At 42.2% G+C, this 17499-nt stretch overlaps 2 protein-coding genes across 4 annotated transcripts in view; both read right to left on the reverse strand.

The window, feature by feature from the left end:
- The window catches only part of LRCH3 (leucine rich repeats and calponin homology domain containing 3), a 62131-nt gene extending 59884 nt beyond the window's left edge, over nucleotides 1–2247 (reverse strand). For all 3 annotated transcript variants that reach the window (XM_066325918.1, XM_066325919.1, XM_066325917.1), the window contains exon 1: nucleotides 2021–2247. In XM_066325918.1, coding sequence (XP_066182015.1) covers nucleotides 2021–2231 — 211 coding nt within the window. In that variant the 5' untranslated portion in view covers nucleotides 2232–2247. The remainder of the gene's footprint in view (nucleotides 1–2020) is intronic.
- Nucleotides 2248–3237: 990 nt separating this feature from the next.
- FYTTD1 (forty-two-three domain containing 1) lies at nucleotides 3238–17392 on the reverse strand. Its single transcript, XM_066325957.1, has 9 exons — nucleotides 17230–17392; nucleotides 14089–14220; nucleotides 10975–11120; nucleotides 10117–10229; nucleotides 9066–9162; nucleotides 8105–8166; nucleotides 7186–7260; nucleotides 6251–6377; nucleotides 3238–5180 (listed from the first exon to the last, which is right to left on the reverse strand). The coding sequence occupies exons 1-9, from the start codon at nucleotides 17375–17377 to the stop codon at nucleotides 5085–5087; spliced, it is 996 nt and encodes a 331-aa protein (XP_066182054.1). The 5' UTR covers nucleotides 17378–17392; the 3' UTR covers nucleotides 3238–5084.
- Between the last annotated feature and the right edge of the window lie 107 nt (nucleotides 17393–17499).

Below are 17499 nucleotides of genomic sequence, written 5' to 3' on the forward strand. Positions count from 1 at the left end.
CATCTTCAGTTTTGTAACTGAATCTGCAGTTTGTGAGCAATTCCAGTCATTTTTATGGAATAGAGGCATGCAGCACCTCATGTGCTTGGAGTCTGTGGCACAGCATGTAGGAGGGTTCTTGGGAGTCTACAATGTGGGGGTGTTGTTCAAAGTGTTTACAACACCGAACATACAAATACATTGTATCACATTATTTGTGGCTAGTCCCAAAGAGCTGTAAGCTTTCCATCAACAAAACCGTGCCCAGCACCATTTAAAACAAAAAAGTCCACAGAACAGACCACGCTAAAAAAAAAAAAAAAATAGCACAAGATGAAGTTATTCACAGCAGCCTTCAAAACAGAGAATTTAAACATAATGTGTGTCCCCACACACACTCAATAAGCTTTGCTTTTTACAACTTAAGAACAGTTCTAGCTTTTTTCTAAGGTTCATTGTGATGATAAATGCACAAAAGTGTATGGCATGCACTGCTGCTTATTAGCATTTAATGCTTCTTGAACAACGACAATGCAAATATTCATCACAATAGATGGGAACCTTGGTGGGAACAAGAATTCCCACAAATTGTTTTAAGAGTACAGTAAATGAATAGTGCTATAAACAAAAAGCCCAAACCCCTCACAAATGTGTATGCTGCATTTGCTTACAGATCAGACCCCTACACGTTCATTGTGCAACTGCACTTGTACAAATGAAATAAAAAACACCCCCCAAATTTATATCCCAACAAGAAGCGTTTTCTATGTATAGATGTGTTCAAGACAAGCAAACAAACCACTCTTGTCTCAAGATTTGCTTGTGTTTTCATGAGTGTTTCTTTTGTTAGTGACAGATTTTTGCATAAGTAGGATGTTACAGGACAGAATATGAAGTCAAGACAATTTCAAAGAAGGTTTCATTTTGAATTACTTAACTGACAGTGTAGCCAACACACTAACAGACATGGCAACTTGAAAAAAAAAAAAAGTGAGGATGGAAGCTTATTTCTAAGCTTTCAAGCTACAACACAATACTAAAAAGTCTAAATGACTAGATTTCAAAGCTACAAACAGATGGCATATTTTAAAGTTACCTTGAAACCTCTTAAAGTTACTTTGACTTCACTTGTCCAACTGCACAACCAAAATAAACTAAACCTGATCTCTATCAAGTATTAAGAAGATCTCTACATCCTGCACAAACTCTCATTTCCCAAGTCTCGCCTCTCTATTGAGTACAGTAGCAGGCAAACATAAATGTGTTTTCACTTCTGATGAAGGGACTTACAGTCAAAATATACCTTTTTTAGTCCATTCTTATGAACACATTTAAGGACCAGAGAGGAAAAAAGCCGTACTGCTTACTGTATCTTGTAAAGTAATTAATAACCTTTAATATCCTTAAATCCATGTTATACAGGAGAAAAAAATTAAACGGCTCTGATTACATTCACAGTATCTTTCATAGCTCCTTATGGTTGTTTGAAACGACAATAATAGAAGCACAAGAACCTACAAGAAAGTTTCTTTGGCATACACACACCTGACAGCCCTTCTTTGAAAGCTGTTTTCCCGTGTCAGCAGGAAAAGATGAGAGATTATGAGGGTACAAACGTCTGTGCATACATACACACATTCAGATATAGATGCATCAGAGCAAGAACAAGACTGGCAAAAACCACAACAGCAATACTGAGAAAAACCTCACAACGCTCTTTAAAAATGTTCCCCATAAGGGAAACATTTTACAGCAGAGATGAAAAAGAAAAAACTCCCTGCAAATGGGAGAGATCTCATCAAAAGGGCAGAGGAAAAACCCTGCCACAGCTTCTCCATCCTGCCTCAGCCGAGGAGAGGAAGGGCGGAGAGCGAAGGAAGGAGGCGAAATCAGCTTCAATCTAACGAAGAGACAGCATATTGGTCACCTCAGACTCAGTCGTGAGCGGGGGGCTGGCTGGACAGCCAGGGACCCAGACCTTCTCCGAGAGCCCCCGCTCCCATTCCCCGCTGCCTCGGCCCCCGCACGCCCTGTCCCTCACCAGCCTGGGTGGTGTCGCTGAGATCGTGGTTGGCGGCGCTGGCTCGCGGATAGTCCCGGAGCTTCCTGCCGCTCAAACTGAGGCTCCCGCTGATGGCCGCTTCTTCCAGGGCTCGGTCCAAGGAGCGGCTCCAAGAGCCGGGAGCCGAGGGACCAGGCGGAGCGGGACAAGCCGCGGGCATCGCGGCAGAGCCGCCCTCCGGCGCCGCCATTTCCCCGCCACAGCCCGGCCGGACAGCGCATGCCAGAGCGCGCGGCAGGGGCGCATGCGCGGCCGCCGCCCGGCGGCCCCGGGACCGCGCGCGCCCCGTGCGAGCCCGAGCCGAGCCGGGCTCCCCTCAGGGCCTCTTCTTCCCGCCCGCCTCGGGGCGGCCAGCAAGGGGGCCGCCGCCCCGGACACGCCTGGACACCTGCTGAAACTGTTCAAAATTACCGTCTTCCCGCCAAAGCGGGGTGTCACGGGTTGGTTTTTGGGTGAGCATCGCTCACGGCTGCTGGCTGTGAGTCGGGCCCGTTCCAGCAGCAAAACAAGGGTAGAGTGCACAGATCTCCGCTAAGTGGGAAATGTAACAACCGCTTTACGTTTTTTAACTTAAGGATTGATGACATTAAAAGGCCACACCCTTTGCGACATCTTAATAAATGCCATCTTGCCCAGCTGCTTCCACTGAAGCCACCTGATGCTGCGGCCAACACCTGAGCTGCTGATGAAGAACAAAAGCTGTCAATAATCAAGCAGCAAGACAATCACAACATTTAACACCTTATCAAATATATTTACAGGCAGTATTTCGTCCTGCACTGACACTTAATAGCAACATTTCCACAGCCACGGAAGCTGCTCGGGCGGCTCCTGCAGCACAAGGTGTTGATAACAGCGATTCTTGCTCTCGAGACATGTCACAGCAACAATTGGTGTTTGGGCTGACACATCTGCTACTCTCTCCACACCAAACCAGTAAATTAAGCAGTGCTACCGAAACATTAATTAGTAGTTGACGCAGGTGAACCTCCACAGTGCCACTCCAAGAAAGTGCTCCCTTGTCAGGGTATTAAACTGGGCAAGGAGTGTGAACTCTCTTTTCAGTTAGGTTGCTTTCTGCTGTGTTCTTCAGAATATTTAATAAGAATTTGATCAATAAGAACCGCTTGCAGGCTATTAGAAAATTGACATAACAAGTATATTGCCCAGGTGGTTATAACAGGAACAAGACAATATGAAACCTGTAACTTTTTATTTAAAAAAAAAATTAACAGCTTCAGAATAGATCAAATGTAATAACTTCTCCAAAAAATACCAAAAGGTACAGTGTAAAGCATCTTCTCATTAAATACAAACTAGCATTTTTTGATGCACTGCATCAATGTTTTGCATCTAGGCTGATGCAAAAGAATTTTGTTGCATCCTGGCACATGGAAAACGTATACACTGAAACAGGATGACTGACTACACTTTACCTACTCAAATCCTAACAGTGTGACATTTACTTAAAAAAAAAGAAATCCTACTAGTTATTGAGAAAGAAACCTTAACACCATTACATTTATTTTTCTTCTGCTAAGGTATATTTTTCAACATTAAAAATAAGAGTTTAAGTCCTATTTAGCATCAGAGTGCACTCTGACTTCAAAACTATAGGAAAAAAAAAAGCCCTTCTGCTGTCAAGTGCTCTTCAAGATTGAAGTTGCCAGTATATGCTAGTTAACTTGGAATTTGAGATAAAAATGCAAGGAAACCAACTCTGTCAAAAGTAAATTCTTCAAGAATGTGAAAAGGAGTTAAACCTGCTTCAAACACCATAAACATTCCTGGATGCAGCAAGCCAGCCACTCTCCTACCCAACTGTACCCTCCTTGCCAAAAAGCAGTGCCAAGATCATCAGTGCCTGGTCTGAAAGCAATTCTGAAGAGCTGCCTCAGTTTTAAAGATTATATAAATATAGATTGAGGATGCCCCAGTTGTTACTGTCCTGCAGATTCTGATGCAGAGCTATGCTTAAAGCAGGTGGCTACATGTTCCTGCCTAATGCCTTACACATGCTGGCAAACTGAGGGCTTTCCTCCAGCAACGTTCCTCAGTTTCAGACAATTTCCAGATGTCTGACCACTTCGGATCAGTTTCACATCTTACCTCTCTTTGGTAAAAACAAACAAGTGCCGTGAGATTGCTTGCCTCCAGCTATTTTTAAAAGTTAGAGCAAACCCTCTGGGGCAGGGCATGCAGGATGAGAATCCTGAATCCGGGAGGGTAAGAAACTCTACCATACTGCTGACTTCCTTGTGAACTGCTATTTCTTTTCCCATCATATTATTCAAAAATGTGGAGTTATTGCATTAAGTTTGTGAAAAATCTTTCAAAAAGAAATAAAAATCAAAAGCTTAAGAAGAAAAGGAGACAGATAAACTTAATTTATAGAGGAGGATGATGAAGTTGAGCTGTTTGGAACATAAATGACTCTCACACTGCCTCTGCAGTATTCCTCCAATGATCTGGACCACTTTTAAGGATAAGAGTAGAATAGTCCTCCATCCCAGTTACAAGTTTTGGGTCTCAGCTAACAGCTTTATTTGTGAATGTGAGGATGCAAAACAGTTTTCAAGAAAGGAAAAGAATGGAACTTTAAAAGCACAAAGAAGTACAGAACCAACGCTCCCATGAAAAATGCCGCTACATCACTACCAAAGTAGGGACTGAGGCTCTGTGCTAAACTGGAGGCTAAAAGAGAGCTCAAAGGCAGTCCCTAAAAAAACCCTAGAACTGGGTTTGTAATTAAACACTTAAACAATCTTTACCATAACAGAGGGGTCAAAGAACTCAGCTGGGCAACAGAATCTTTTCCAACCAGGTGATGGTGTCACTACGTTGTATCAGTTTCTCTCCACTTTTTCTCTCTCAGGGCACCAAGTCTTTTACCATTCCAAGTAAAAGTAATAAAGAGAGATAGTTCTGCCACCATCTTAGCAAGATGTCTGGAGAATTCTAGTGACATATGCTGTATTCTTCTTCCCACTTTTATCTCAGGATCTTAGGTAGGTGGGCTCAGGGCCCAAGTCCATCTGCCAGGTTAGCCCACTGTTACAAAACGGCTTCCTTTGTTCTGAGACAGTGCTGTCCTCTGCTCCTTCAGGATCCCAAATCGTTCGTTCAACGTCATCCCTGTCTGAAAAATAAAGTAATTTAACCACAACTTTAAATGTGTTTGGTTAATTTAATCAAAGTAATGGAGACAGAATACCTTTTTCTTCAGTCTGTATCATCACTTGACTCCTTAGTTGCCTCACTTGGGTTTTTTGTCACTTCCCACACCATTTAAAAATCAGATTGGACTACACATCCAGAGCTTGTGTTTTCAGATTCATTAAGAACTCATGGTATATAACATTAATACTCAAAGTCTACTCAAAACATTGTGAGTTAAAGTGAGGACAGACAGACTGAAAAATGGAACTTTCAGTACACATTTCCCCACACAGATCCTCTGCAACTTCCACAAATGCAACATGGTCACTGTTTTAATACAGGTTGCTTTCCAGTTCACTCAGCTAAGGCAGCAAGCTAGAGTCTAATCCAGAAGTTCAATTAATTTCACACTTCAGTAGTAGACTATTTTTTACATAGATCTTATTCCTGGATGGAACAAATGCAGATCAATGCCTTGACTCCAATGCAGTTTTCTACAGCTGGCACTAAGGAGCTGATTACAAGAACAGCATCTAACCCTGTCACCCTCTAAGAATTCCTTCAATTACAGCATTAGGATTGCTGCACCAAATCATCTGTCTTCATGAAACTTGTGAAAAATTGCTCATCTTTCACACCCTTACATGATCACAGTTTTTTTTTCCTAGATGGAAAGCAAAAGTTGCCTTAAAAATTTAGCTGCCAGGGTTCCAGGCAGGTCACACAGCTGAAAGCAGCTCATCTCTGAATTATTCACAGCTGCTGATGCAAGCATAACAGGAACACCAGAAGCCTTTTAGAAATATTCAAAATTTTAAATCCCATTTAAATCATGTGGGCATGCAAGGCATGAACCAGAAGAACAGGAACAGTGAGTTTAGCTACTTGCTTGAAGTTACACAGTGAGTTAGAGGAAAGACTGGAAGTGGAAAAAGAAGCAGTCACTAGTTCTCTCTTTCTGTTATTTGCAAGTCTAGGAGGAAAGTGGCTCGGTGGCTTTTATTGTTCTTGAAATCACTTCCACAGTTATGAAAAGAAAGTGGCATTTACCTGTTTTCCAACACTATTTATATCAAACTGCAGTGGAACCCCTTTTGGAATCTTCTTCTCTTCAGATTGGTCCCTCTTCATCAAAAATGGTGGCACAGGACTACGAGTTAATCGTAATTTCTGGGAGCTGTGGAAGAAGAATATTACAAAGGATGTGATGAACATGTGTTTTATGCAAGAAAGCCTTAATGCTGATAGAGGTATGTATTTTTCACCAAGCCATTTGACCAGGCTGGCTGAAGAGCTGGAGGGCACAAATTCAAGAAGGTAAGTCAGGCAGAACTTAAAAAGGGAGCATTTGTTATTGTTATCAGACAGGAAGAATCCTAGCAAGAAACCATCTTATTTTTTATCTGCAATTCTACTAACAAACACGTAACTTGCCGTTAATTAATCCTATAATAAAAAAAAAAAAATTGTTACAGTCTTTACTGATAAAATGCTACCAAGGAAATGCTACTCAGAACATTTTAAAAATATACCACCTATAAACAACAGTACCATCAACTCCCCAAACACAAATACAGCAATGCTCACTTTAAGCCTAAGTCCAGCAGTATTTTTATGCATCAGGGAGGAACTGTTACCATCGCTCATCAAGTAGGTGCTCGCTCATTTCTACTCAGAGATGGAAAACAGCAGTGACATGGCCTAATTTGGAAGGGACAGGCAAGATGAAAATCTACCAGCCCACCACTCTTCCACTCCATACACCACATCAAGCTCCTAAGTGGACGATGATGTGTGAGATCCAGCTGTGATATTATTCAAACACTGCTCAGAAACACTCAGCAAGGGGCCAGACTTAAGAGCCTTCACAAGAAGCTGTGACTTTGAGGTCGCCTGAAACACTACCTGCAAGGAAGGTACTAAATGGTTCAAAACAGCAATTTCGTTTATGTTGAGAACATTTCAGAACTTAATTGAAAACTCACATTGGGCTTATGATTGCTCCTGGGTTGTCAATAGACACAGTCAGGATCCCTCCACTTGTGGTAGAAGTTCGCCATCTAGTTTGAAAACACAAAAATCACAAAAATTGTGCAGAGATCTCAGTCAGGGTATCTTTAAAGATATGTCCAAAATATTGGCCAGCAAAGAACATGCAAGCTTTTGGAACGTTGGCCAGTACAAAGATCTCATGCTATTGACACTTGGCTATTGATTCTTGTACCTTTTACACTACCTACACCAATTCAGGAGAGCACTAAATCACACACTGTCGAGGTACACCAGAACTACAGCACTGACCCAAGAGTTCACTTTTTTAAAACATCCCATTTTCTTGCCACAGATGGGGCCCAAATGGCCCACACAGCAAACTCAAGAGGTGACAGACTGCACTCTGTGGCACCTGCTGCTTTCCTCAGCCTGTTGTGCTCCCAAGAAACACAAAGCAAAAAGCCCAGCAGGCACAGAATGATATGGGCAGAATATGTGGGGGAAGAGCCAAGTGGCCTGATTTGAGCTCTGCCTTTTTAATTTCTGAACTGTTTCACAGGCTTATATCCATATTAAATAAAAGGAAAATTACAACAAGAGCTCACGAGAACACTGACATTTGAATTTTTCTTCCCGTCTATGCAGTATTCATGAGTGCTAGAGATTAGTCTGATCCTCTTACCACCTTCCCCCTCATTCCTGCAAATGTCTTATGCAAACCAACTCCTCCTGGTTAAATTAGAAGATAATTTAGGAAATAACTGAGAATAGGGGGAGGATTACTGTCACTCTAGTTGATGTGCCTAGAGGGAAAAAAACCCATCCCCCTTCTATTATCATAGCCAGGAAGTCTGAGTTAAAATGAGAATCTTATGTGTTACAAAACTGAAGTTTTCCAAATTAGGTACTTACTGACGAGTTCTCTTTACTGTCTGATTATCAAGATCATCTGTTGACTGCACTTGGGCCTGCACCTGAAAACACATCAATACAGACACCAGATTTGAATACTGTTTCAATTCCTGTTGTAGCAGCTGGAAATACAGAAGTTCAAAACCAGAAGTTTAAAGCTGTTTGTGCACTCTGCACAAATGGGGTTGTACTTTCAGAGGGACTTCAAAGATAAGAGTCCTATTACCTTCGTAAGATGTTTCAAAGAAATTACTTTAAGAATGCAAAATGATTTAAACAAAACTGTCAACAGAGCAATGGCAATATTTTGGAGGACACATCAAAATGTTACTACACTAGCAAGAAACGTCTGTCTAGTTCCTGATCCTGTCTGTAATTTTGCAATCCATCTGAAAGGGAGACAACAGCTACTTACAGTCACAATGATGGCAGATATAGAATGAGGGCACAAATAAAAACTAAAACCATCCCTTTTCATTCACTGTGCACTCTCTAATAATCTCTCCACCCCACTAAAAATAACTAAAAACATCCCTAAGTAACTAAAGTAACTGAAATAAATAACCCTAAAATAACTAAAAAAGCAAACCAATACACAGTCAGATTCTAAAATGTGTTTCTGCTCTATTATTCACCTGAAGGCAACTTCTAAAAGCTGGATAATGTTTTCTCACATTAACTTTTAAAAGAAAAAATTAATACCTTGCAACTACCCTCAAATACTGACAAATTCCATGCCCCTCAGAATTGCTCAATTACTGGAATGTGAAGCAAGACTCAATGGATTACAGTAACTAAAGAGAACGAGTGCAGCTCCCTAGAAGAACCTGTGGCTATTTCCCAGTACACCTGAAGTTTCCACTCAGATCTGATACTTGAACTTGATTCATTACTATCAGTGTCACGGGTTAGCTCAGAACCTGTGGCCCAACAGCCTTGCTCTTTTGAAAGTTTGTATTACCTTCAGGCCTCTTCTAAACAGGAAAGTTGCTTGACGAGTATCCTTCTGCTGATTTAGTTTGTTTCCAATTCTGACAAATGTGGATGGCATGTTATTCCTGTAATAATTATTTAAAAAAAACAGTTATAAAAGGCTCCACAGGGAACGCCTTAGAGAGACTACTATGGAAGCCAAAAAAGTGCCCAAAACATCCGTAACGACATCCGTAATGCTGCCTCACTGAGGCTGAATGCTTCAGTTGGGATAAACTCTTCATCTACTAGGAATGAAGCATGTAACTCATAAATGGAGAAATCACTGCTGGTATACATAAGCCTAATGTTCATACATCACAGGACAATATGATCATTAATTCTGCTTTTTACTTTACTCAGCATCCTCCAGCACTTTAAAGACTGCTGCTTAGATGAAAAAGAAATTATAATTGATACATATATAGGAAGTTTGCTTACAGTTTTCACGATACAGTCACATACTGAAACCTTTTATCATGGGAACCATTTCAGTTGCAGTATAAATATGTTAATTCCAGGACAAATAAAACATGCAATGGCTTCCCTGAAGCTGCAGATGGCACCAGCTTCCACAAAAAGCTTTTAGAAAGTTCACTAAACCATGGCTGACACTTCTGAACTATCAAAATCCACAACAGCCATTTCCATAAAGAATTATAAAACACAGAATGGTTTAGGTTGGAAGGAACATTAAAGATCCCCTATATTCAACCTCCCTGTCATGAGCACATGGGCACCTTCCACAAGATCAGGTTGCTCAAATATATGCTGCCTGTGATTTAACTGAAGGCAGAATACCTGGTGCTCACAGAGGTACCTCCTGAGTGCCCTACATCATAACAAACATCTGGTTTTATATGGGGTCCATGTTTCTCACATTCCTGGCTTCCAGATTTGCAGAACTTCACATACAAGGAGGTCTTGACCATATTACTACTGCCAGTACCTACTGTCTTCTCTTAGCCTCAGTCCTGTCAAACAAGATTCACTATGGAAAGGTGCCAAGTAGTGTTCAGAAAGCAGACTTGGTATTTTACCTCCTGTTTAGCAGGGTAGGCCTCCTGAGGGCAGAAGCTTGTTTTCTCTGCATTTCAGATTGTCTCTGCAGGTTTGTTTTCCTTTTCAAGACCTGGTAATTCCGCTGTGCATTCTTAAAAAACAATAATAAACATATACAGCTTAATGTATATGTACACACACAAATATTTTTCTTTCAGTTTCCATTTACAAACTGTGACTAGAATACACCTGACTTTGCCTACCTTTCACAATCTAGTGTAATTTGAAAGTAACTTCTACAATTTCATGAATTCTATATTCTCCACATCCTCAGGAGAAAACAAAAAGCAGCAGACCTTAGCAGTCATTTTTTCATTACTGTATCTCCCATAACTGACAAAAAATCCATGCTCCACTTGTCTTCTTCATAAATCCAAAGGCAATCCCCATTCTACAATACTGAATGAGATGAAGCAGGCAACAATGCACTGGACCAGTGCAGAGAAGGGAGCCTACTGATGGAGTTTAGTATTCTACAAAAACTTTCATTTTTGCAACAGCACATGCTTAGCACCTGCACATTGGCTGATTCATTGGTCTGTAAGAAAACCAATTTTCCTTGTAAAAAATACAGTAACTCCCTCCATACTTGCACAGAATATACTTCTGTACCTCAACTCTCGTGCCTTGCAACCCAATTAAGTGTTAAAAACTATTTTCACACCTAGTCATCCAGCCCACTCAAAACAAACAAGAACTCACTTAACACATTCCCAATTTGATAAAAGCTTGTACTATTTGTCTCCATTTTCTATTTCAGTAGCACGCTTCTGAAGTACTCATGTTTCATTTTTTTAACCTGTTCTGACACGAATCACCAGGGTTGCATTAATTACCTTCTCACTCAGTGGCTGTCTGTTGAGAGGACTGATCCCTTTGTGTGAACCCACAGCTTTCTTGGCTGCCAGGCCAGTTATAACTCCATAAGAACGCTTCTTCCCTGCTATCTTCTTTCGGTGCCCCAAACGATTCTTACCATAACCTGCAATAAGCACAGAAAGGTCAACAATTCTTCCTGAAAGAAAAAGATCGATGCTTTAAGATGCCTTGCAGGCAGCACAAGTTATTTGGCTGCCTTAGGGCAGAGGCCACCACTACACTTGAGGACAATTTTGTCACTCAGTTGTTTAGCAGGTCTGGCCCAAGCCCCAGCACAGCAATGATTAGCTTCTCAAACAGAGCACAGTTTTGCCCTAGTTCATTGCATTAATTCCTGTTGAAAATTTCTCATTAGACAGGTCTGCAGGGAGAACCTAAAGTCTTCTAGCAAGAAAACAACCAAAATACGCTGAAATCAAACTTCATCAAGCACTGAACAACATAAAACCAAACCAGAGAGTCCCTCAGCTTCCTACCCATTCAGCAAACTGAAAAAATGCCCCCCCTGAAACAGCTTCAAAGATTATTTACTGAAATCAGTGGCTCCCAAGACATGACTTAGGAGGAAAGAACATAGCAATTGGCCCACAAGAGCACATTAAACAGCACATGAATTATATCACATTTGAAGTGTTTTCAATTAGAAGTCTGCATGGCAGTGCAGCCAAAGTGAGGACTGAAAAGCAGCTTTTGAATATAAAAGGCTTGTAAGTCTAAGGTCTGTAGTATCTCCAGTTACCAAGGTTTGATTAACCCTGTCTGGAGTCATTTAGCTTTGTGCTATGAATACAGACCATGCTCCAATTTTGTTCCCAAGCACCCTCCCCTCTAGGACCTCAGACTGCAAAATAAATTTAAGACTGCAGAGTCCAGCAACAGACACATTTAGTATTAACATATCTGACTTAACAGCATTGATAATAAATCTGTGCTTCCTCACGAGACAGGAGCCATGACATGAGGTAAGCCACTGGTCAGAACTCAGTTCAAATCAATTTGCCATGGAGAACTGCTGTATACACACATTTTTGTGTCTGGTTAGCAAATACTCTTCCAAGAGAAAAGCTGAGAAATGGAGTTGCTTAGGCTGAAAGGGACCTCCCAAGCTCCATAAACCAACCTCTGCCGAAATAAATGAAAACCTCCAAGTCAGCTCAGGCTGCACAGGGCTTTGTGCAGTTGCGTTCTGTGTATCACCAAGGACAACTTTTATTTCAATGAACAATGGTCATCTCTGTTTTTACCACCAAAAGCTGAATAGAATCCCAGCTCAAGTTCCTCACTCCTTCCCAGAAAGTCTGGCAGCCACTTCTAAAACCCCAAGGAGCTGAACACTATTTGTGGTTTCGGCCCTTGTCCACAGAGGATTTGCTACTTATCAGAATAACTTCAATAGCAACAGAGTAGCAACAAATCTACTGGTAACCTAGTAATAACTAGAATGCTCACAATTATTTAATGACACCTCCTCCTTAAAAACAAGGTAAGGGACTTGTTTTCAATGTGAGAAAATATACCAAGCTATATATGAAGAGAGGTTGAAACTATTCGCAATGTTTCAAGACATCACGAATCTGGCAATTTTGTAAAGAAATTGTCTGCTTTTTCCTAGGACACAGGCAGGCAAGCAGGTATGGTTCCAGCAGAGAAAAGTAACTGCCCAAAACCAGTAGTATTTTGAGTTTCATGTTTACAGATTGAGTTTCTCCAAAAATTCTAAATCCTAATACTTGTTTCTTTTGTGCTCTTTTGATGATAAACAATCACACTTGACAACTGCAGTTATAAACAGAGCCTACATGTTGATAATTTACAGCTTCAATTCACTTACTCTTCACCCACACAAATATTCTCACACTTGGGCTGAGAGATGTAAATTTTTTTCCAGCCCTGTCACCAATTCATTAGAGATGTACAAGTAACACAGTTGTGTGGGCCTGCACAGAAACGAAAACTCCTCTGAGCCCTGACTAACACAACATTCCACTGATCCCTAAAGACATTTGTGTCTAAGACACAAAGGAGGAGCTGCTGCTACAACAAACACTAAGCAGGACAAAGATAACACAGGGATCACAGTGAGTACACCAGACAGAAGTGTCTTTGTTTAAAAGGAATGTTACTAAACAAGAAATTACATGTATTAACCTAAATACCTAATTAGCTCATACTGAGGTGGTAAACTTTCTTATCAGACAGTATTCTTCCATATTTTGATCATCCTGTACTAAATAGATACTTTTCAAAACTAATTGCAAGCAAAACCAGTCTGCACTTCAAACAGGAGCTATCCATGTACTGAACTAAAGCCTGGGAATAATTTAAAAAAGTCTTCTGCTTATAAAAAAAACTGTGAGTTACTCAGGGGAACTTACAGCAAAGCTGTTACTGCACACTTTTCCTCTCCTCACTCCCTGCCTATACGACTTTTTCCCCTTTTTGTATTCCACTGTTAAAACACTGGCTTCCTCTTTCTGTATTCCACTGTAAAAACATTGGCTTAAGAAGGCTGACACAGTACTTCCTTTGCATCTCAAGCTCTTACCAAGAAAAGCCAACTCACACTCTGCACTATCCATTTAAATGTTTCTAAGCCAGGATACAGTCTGCAGTAAAAGATACTTTGGGGAGGCCTATAAAGAGATTTCTAACCAGCAAATATTCTTTTCTTTTGCACAAAGCTCAGAGCTCTGGCAAGGCCTCCACGTCTCCCAATACACAGGCTTTGGCATAGGCACTTGTTCTGTCCATCTCTGAGAAGGGCAAGGTATCATCACAATTTCCAAAATTAAAATTAATTTGAAGGATCAGAAAGCAAGCCAATTCTTCCTTGAGTCAAAGACAGACCCTCAAGCATCAAAGCGCCCTGATGGCCAAGCATGTAAATTATTTTCTCACACAGAATCAGAAACAAAACCAAATATAAATAGATTAAAAATACTCCTGAATTATAATCAAAAGACACTGTTTGAAAGACACATGAACTGACCATGTCAATCCACAGATTGCATTATTCTGCCTTTCAGCTCAAAAAAAGATAATGTGGAATCTGTGTTATGTTTGGCACACACCTTTCTGCTGTTGGATTCCCCACTTGGAGCCTTGTGAACTGAACTGTTGAGCTCGATTCTGCTGAAGCCCTCTTTTTATTTTGGGAGAATATTGCTTTCTCTCTTCTTTCTTGTTCAGCTTGATTATATCATCTACAAGAACAAAAAAGAAAAACTGACATACTGTATAAAACTTGACATACTGAATAAAAACCCCAAACAGCCTGGAGTCACAGGAGACAGACCAATCAACCCTGCAAAGGCAGCACACACAAGTTAAGGTTCCAGAAACATTAGCACTATAAACATCCAGCCCCTATTAAGTCTTACAAAACTTACTTTATAATACAATGCCCCAGCAAAAGGGAAGCAGTTGCATATATCCAGAAAACGCAAGACACATGTAACATCATGGCGTTCAGCCTAGCATTAAATTTTAATTTGAATGACTCCATTAGTTTTTTGTATGCTGTTGAAGAAAATGTAGATCCAGTCTCATGCCCAGACTTTGCAGAGTTCAGATAAAATGTCAATTCCAGCCTTAGTTCTTTCATCCTAAGCTACTTATAAAAGATCACACAGAGACAACTCAGGCCATCAGTTATCTTCAGATGTTCACCAAGACAGAAAAGATGGGGAAAAAAGCAAGCAATACATCTCTCCCCAGGAATCTACAATCCAAAGCAATCACCTTATCTATAATCCAGGGAAACAATCTCAGACAAGTTATTAATCAGTTCAAAAATATGTGTGAGAAACAAGCTGATGAAAAGTGAACAGCAGGTCTGTCTAGTGCAAATTATGCTACACCATTTTGATCCTTCCCTGCTCTGGTAGCCAGCTCAGGAGAAAAGAGCAAAGCAAGAGGTGTGGCAGCCTTCATCTGACTGTCAGCTTGTTTACAGAAACATCTTAAAGGAAACTGTCAAACCGCGTTTACTGCATTTTTATCACGATAGCAACAACTGACTAAAAATGACACGTTTCAATAGGGAGCCTCCCTAAATATGTGGAAAGTCTCTTTTCAGTCAAGGAAAGACGGAAATGAGGTTACTGTGTTTGTGGCTGAGTTCAAATGGACTCATAAAGGGTAGAACAGGGAAAACAGCATAAAAATACAAATCACAACACTGTTATCCAATGGTTTGTATGCTGTCAAAGGAAAGCTAAGAGAAAATGAATTCACTTTGCTGCAAAAATCTGCTAGGACAAGAATACTGATACAGGTCACTCAGGGTTTTCTATCTAAATCTTTTTTACCAAAGGGATCGTCTCTAGAACAAGGATTCCAAACTATCCTTACAAACAAAGGAAACGAAAGCCACTTCAAACACAGGTTCATGCTTCACACTTCACCTGCTTAATCTTAAATTCAATTTTTACAAGTTGCTGCACACACAGTTACAACTTTTGAAGCAAAAGGACTAAAGTTTCAGATATTCTCTTATTTGGGTAAATGAAGGACATTTGGGACTTCATGCATTTGTTAGAGGAGCCAAAGTGAAGCAGTCTTCTATCTTGTGTGAGACCAGAGACCACAACTACAGCTAGAACAGCAGAGTTACTGGGGAACAGTATCAAACTGGAAGCTCAGCTGCACATGAGCTGCACATAACACAACCAAAACATGCTTAATCTTTATTACTATATGAGAATTTACTCAACGTTATGATTTCCTAGATTAAGGTCATGTCAGTATCTTTGGTAACACACTCTGATGTGGGACTGCATCTTCTCTTTGGTTATATCTGACACAGAGGTTTCACCTGGGGTGAAAATGTTCTTATACACCCAAGGAAGCTGAGGGACGCATGCACTTCTCAACACCACTCTAAAACAACATCCTCACAACACTACAACAGTCCTCTGCAGTCTGCTGTCACTTAACGGCCAGGACATGTAGCAATGACTGACTGAAAGGTTAACTTAGTCAGGAAACGTTAGAACATGTGAAAATACAAGACAGGATCAATAACTCTATTGGCAACCCTGAAAACAAAGACTGTATGCAATGGGTAAAAGCAGATTTAGTTTTCAGTTAATGCTGTAGCAATACTCTACATTCACACAAACTCTAAACATCATTTCACAAGCTACCTCCACTGGCCAAACAAAGAACTCCACTGAATTACAGAAATTGCACAAACCGTCTTATTTTATGGTGGCTGACAAAGAGGCCAAGTCCACCATTAATAATTTCAGTTCACACTGTGATTCGGCTTTTTGAACAAAATCTCCTGATAGCACCAATCTATCATGCTCTGGTAGTATCACAGAACAGTCTTGGAGTGTACAAAACCAATTAATTTTTTTTTTTTTCTAACAGAAATAAACTGGAAGATGCAGTCCACGAACACACAAAATTGTCCCTGACTGTTAAGGGGACTCAGTACACAGCACCAGAAGAGAACTTCTCTGAGATACCTCACTGAAGTATCTAGAGTGTGGATGTCAGTTTCCTGGACACGCTGGAGAGACACAGCTCTGCAGGTTTGTAATGAGGCTGTGAAACTTCCTAACACACACACCCCGCAACAGGAGGACAGGGAGCAACGGGGTACATTGTCACAGGAAACTACGTAGTAGAGACGACGTCATGCTTGGTGTGACTGGTCTTACACTGCAAAGAGGTTAAACGGGAGACTTGCCACTGCCGACTTCCACACCTGAGAAGAATAAAAAGGCCAGGCCAGCTGAGAGACCACCAAACCTCAGCCATCCCTGTAGTTACGAGCGCCAGGCGAGGCCCTGGGACACTCCTCGAGGGCCACCCAGCCTAAGGCCCGAGTACTGAGGGCCTCACTGGGCCGAACGCAGGCAGTGCCCCGGTCTGCGGCCTGCTCACACCACCAAGCGACACAAAGGGGGCCCGGCTCTTCCTCGGCAAGGGTCGCGACCCCGGATTCCCGCTGCTCCCGGTGACACACGCCCGACTCGCCCCCGCGCCCAGCCCCCGGCGCCACCCTCCCCCTCCTGCGCCCTCGCTGTGGGAGGGTCCCGTCCTTTCCCCTCCCCACCCCCCCCGCCCTTGTTGGTTCCGCCCGCGCCGGTGCCCGGCTCAGCCCCGTTGGTTCCTTCCGCCCCTCCCCGTCCCCGGCGCTTGGTTCAGCCCGAGCCTCCCGCCCTGTTGCCCACAGCGGCCGCACCAGCCTCGCTCCTCACCCAGGGACATGTCGATCTTCTCCAGGCTCTCGCCGCCGCCGTGCCGGGTCCCCGCCGCGGCCGAGGAGCCCGGGAGCGGTGCCGTAGCCCCGAACGCGTTCATGGCCGCCTCCTTCAGATCGGACCGCCTCCAGCCGGGCCCGCGCATGAGCAGCAGCTCCGCCCAACCCAGGGCACAGACGCCCGCGCCGGGGAGCGGCGCAGCGCCCCTCTGGCACCGCGCCTCCTGGCGGCCGGGAGGAGCAGGTACAGCGGGCGAGGGGCGACGGC

Source organism: Sylvia atricapilla, chromosome 10, assembly GCF_009819655.1.
Source record: "Sylvia atricapilla isolate bSylAtr1 chromosome 10, bSylAtr1.pri, whole genome shotgun sequence".
NCBI lineage: Eukaryota > Metazoa > Chordata > Aves > Passeriformes > Sylviidae > Sylvia > Sylvia atricapilla.

What these genes read in the sequence shown, in the direction of transcription:
- FYTTD1 (XM_066325957.1), bottom strand. Translation starts at nt 17,377, where the DNA reads ATGCGCGGGCCCGGCTGGAGGCGGTCCGATCTGAAGGAGGCGGCCATG. An exon ending in GGGAATCCAACAGCAGAAAG is followed by an intron (nt 11,121 to 14,088) that starts GTGTGTGCCAAA and finishes TGCTTATTGCAG; the next exon opens with GTTATGGTAAGAATCGTTTG. An exon ending in TGTTTAGAAGAGGCCTGAAG is followed by an intron (nt 8,167 to 9,065) that starts GTAATACAAACT and finishes ATGTGTTTTCAG; the next exon opens with GTGCAGGCCCAAGTGCAGTC.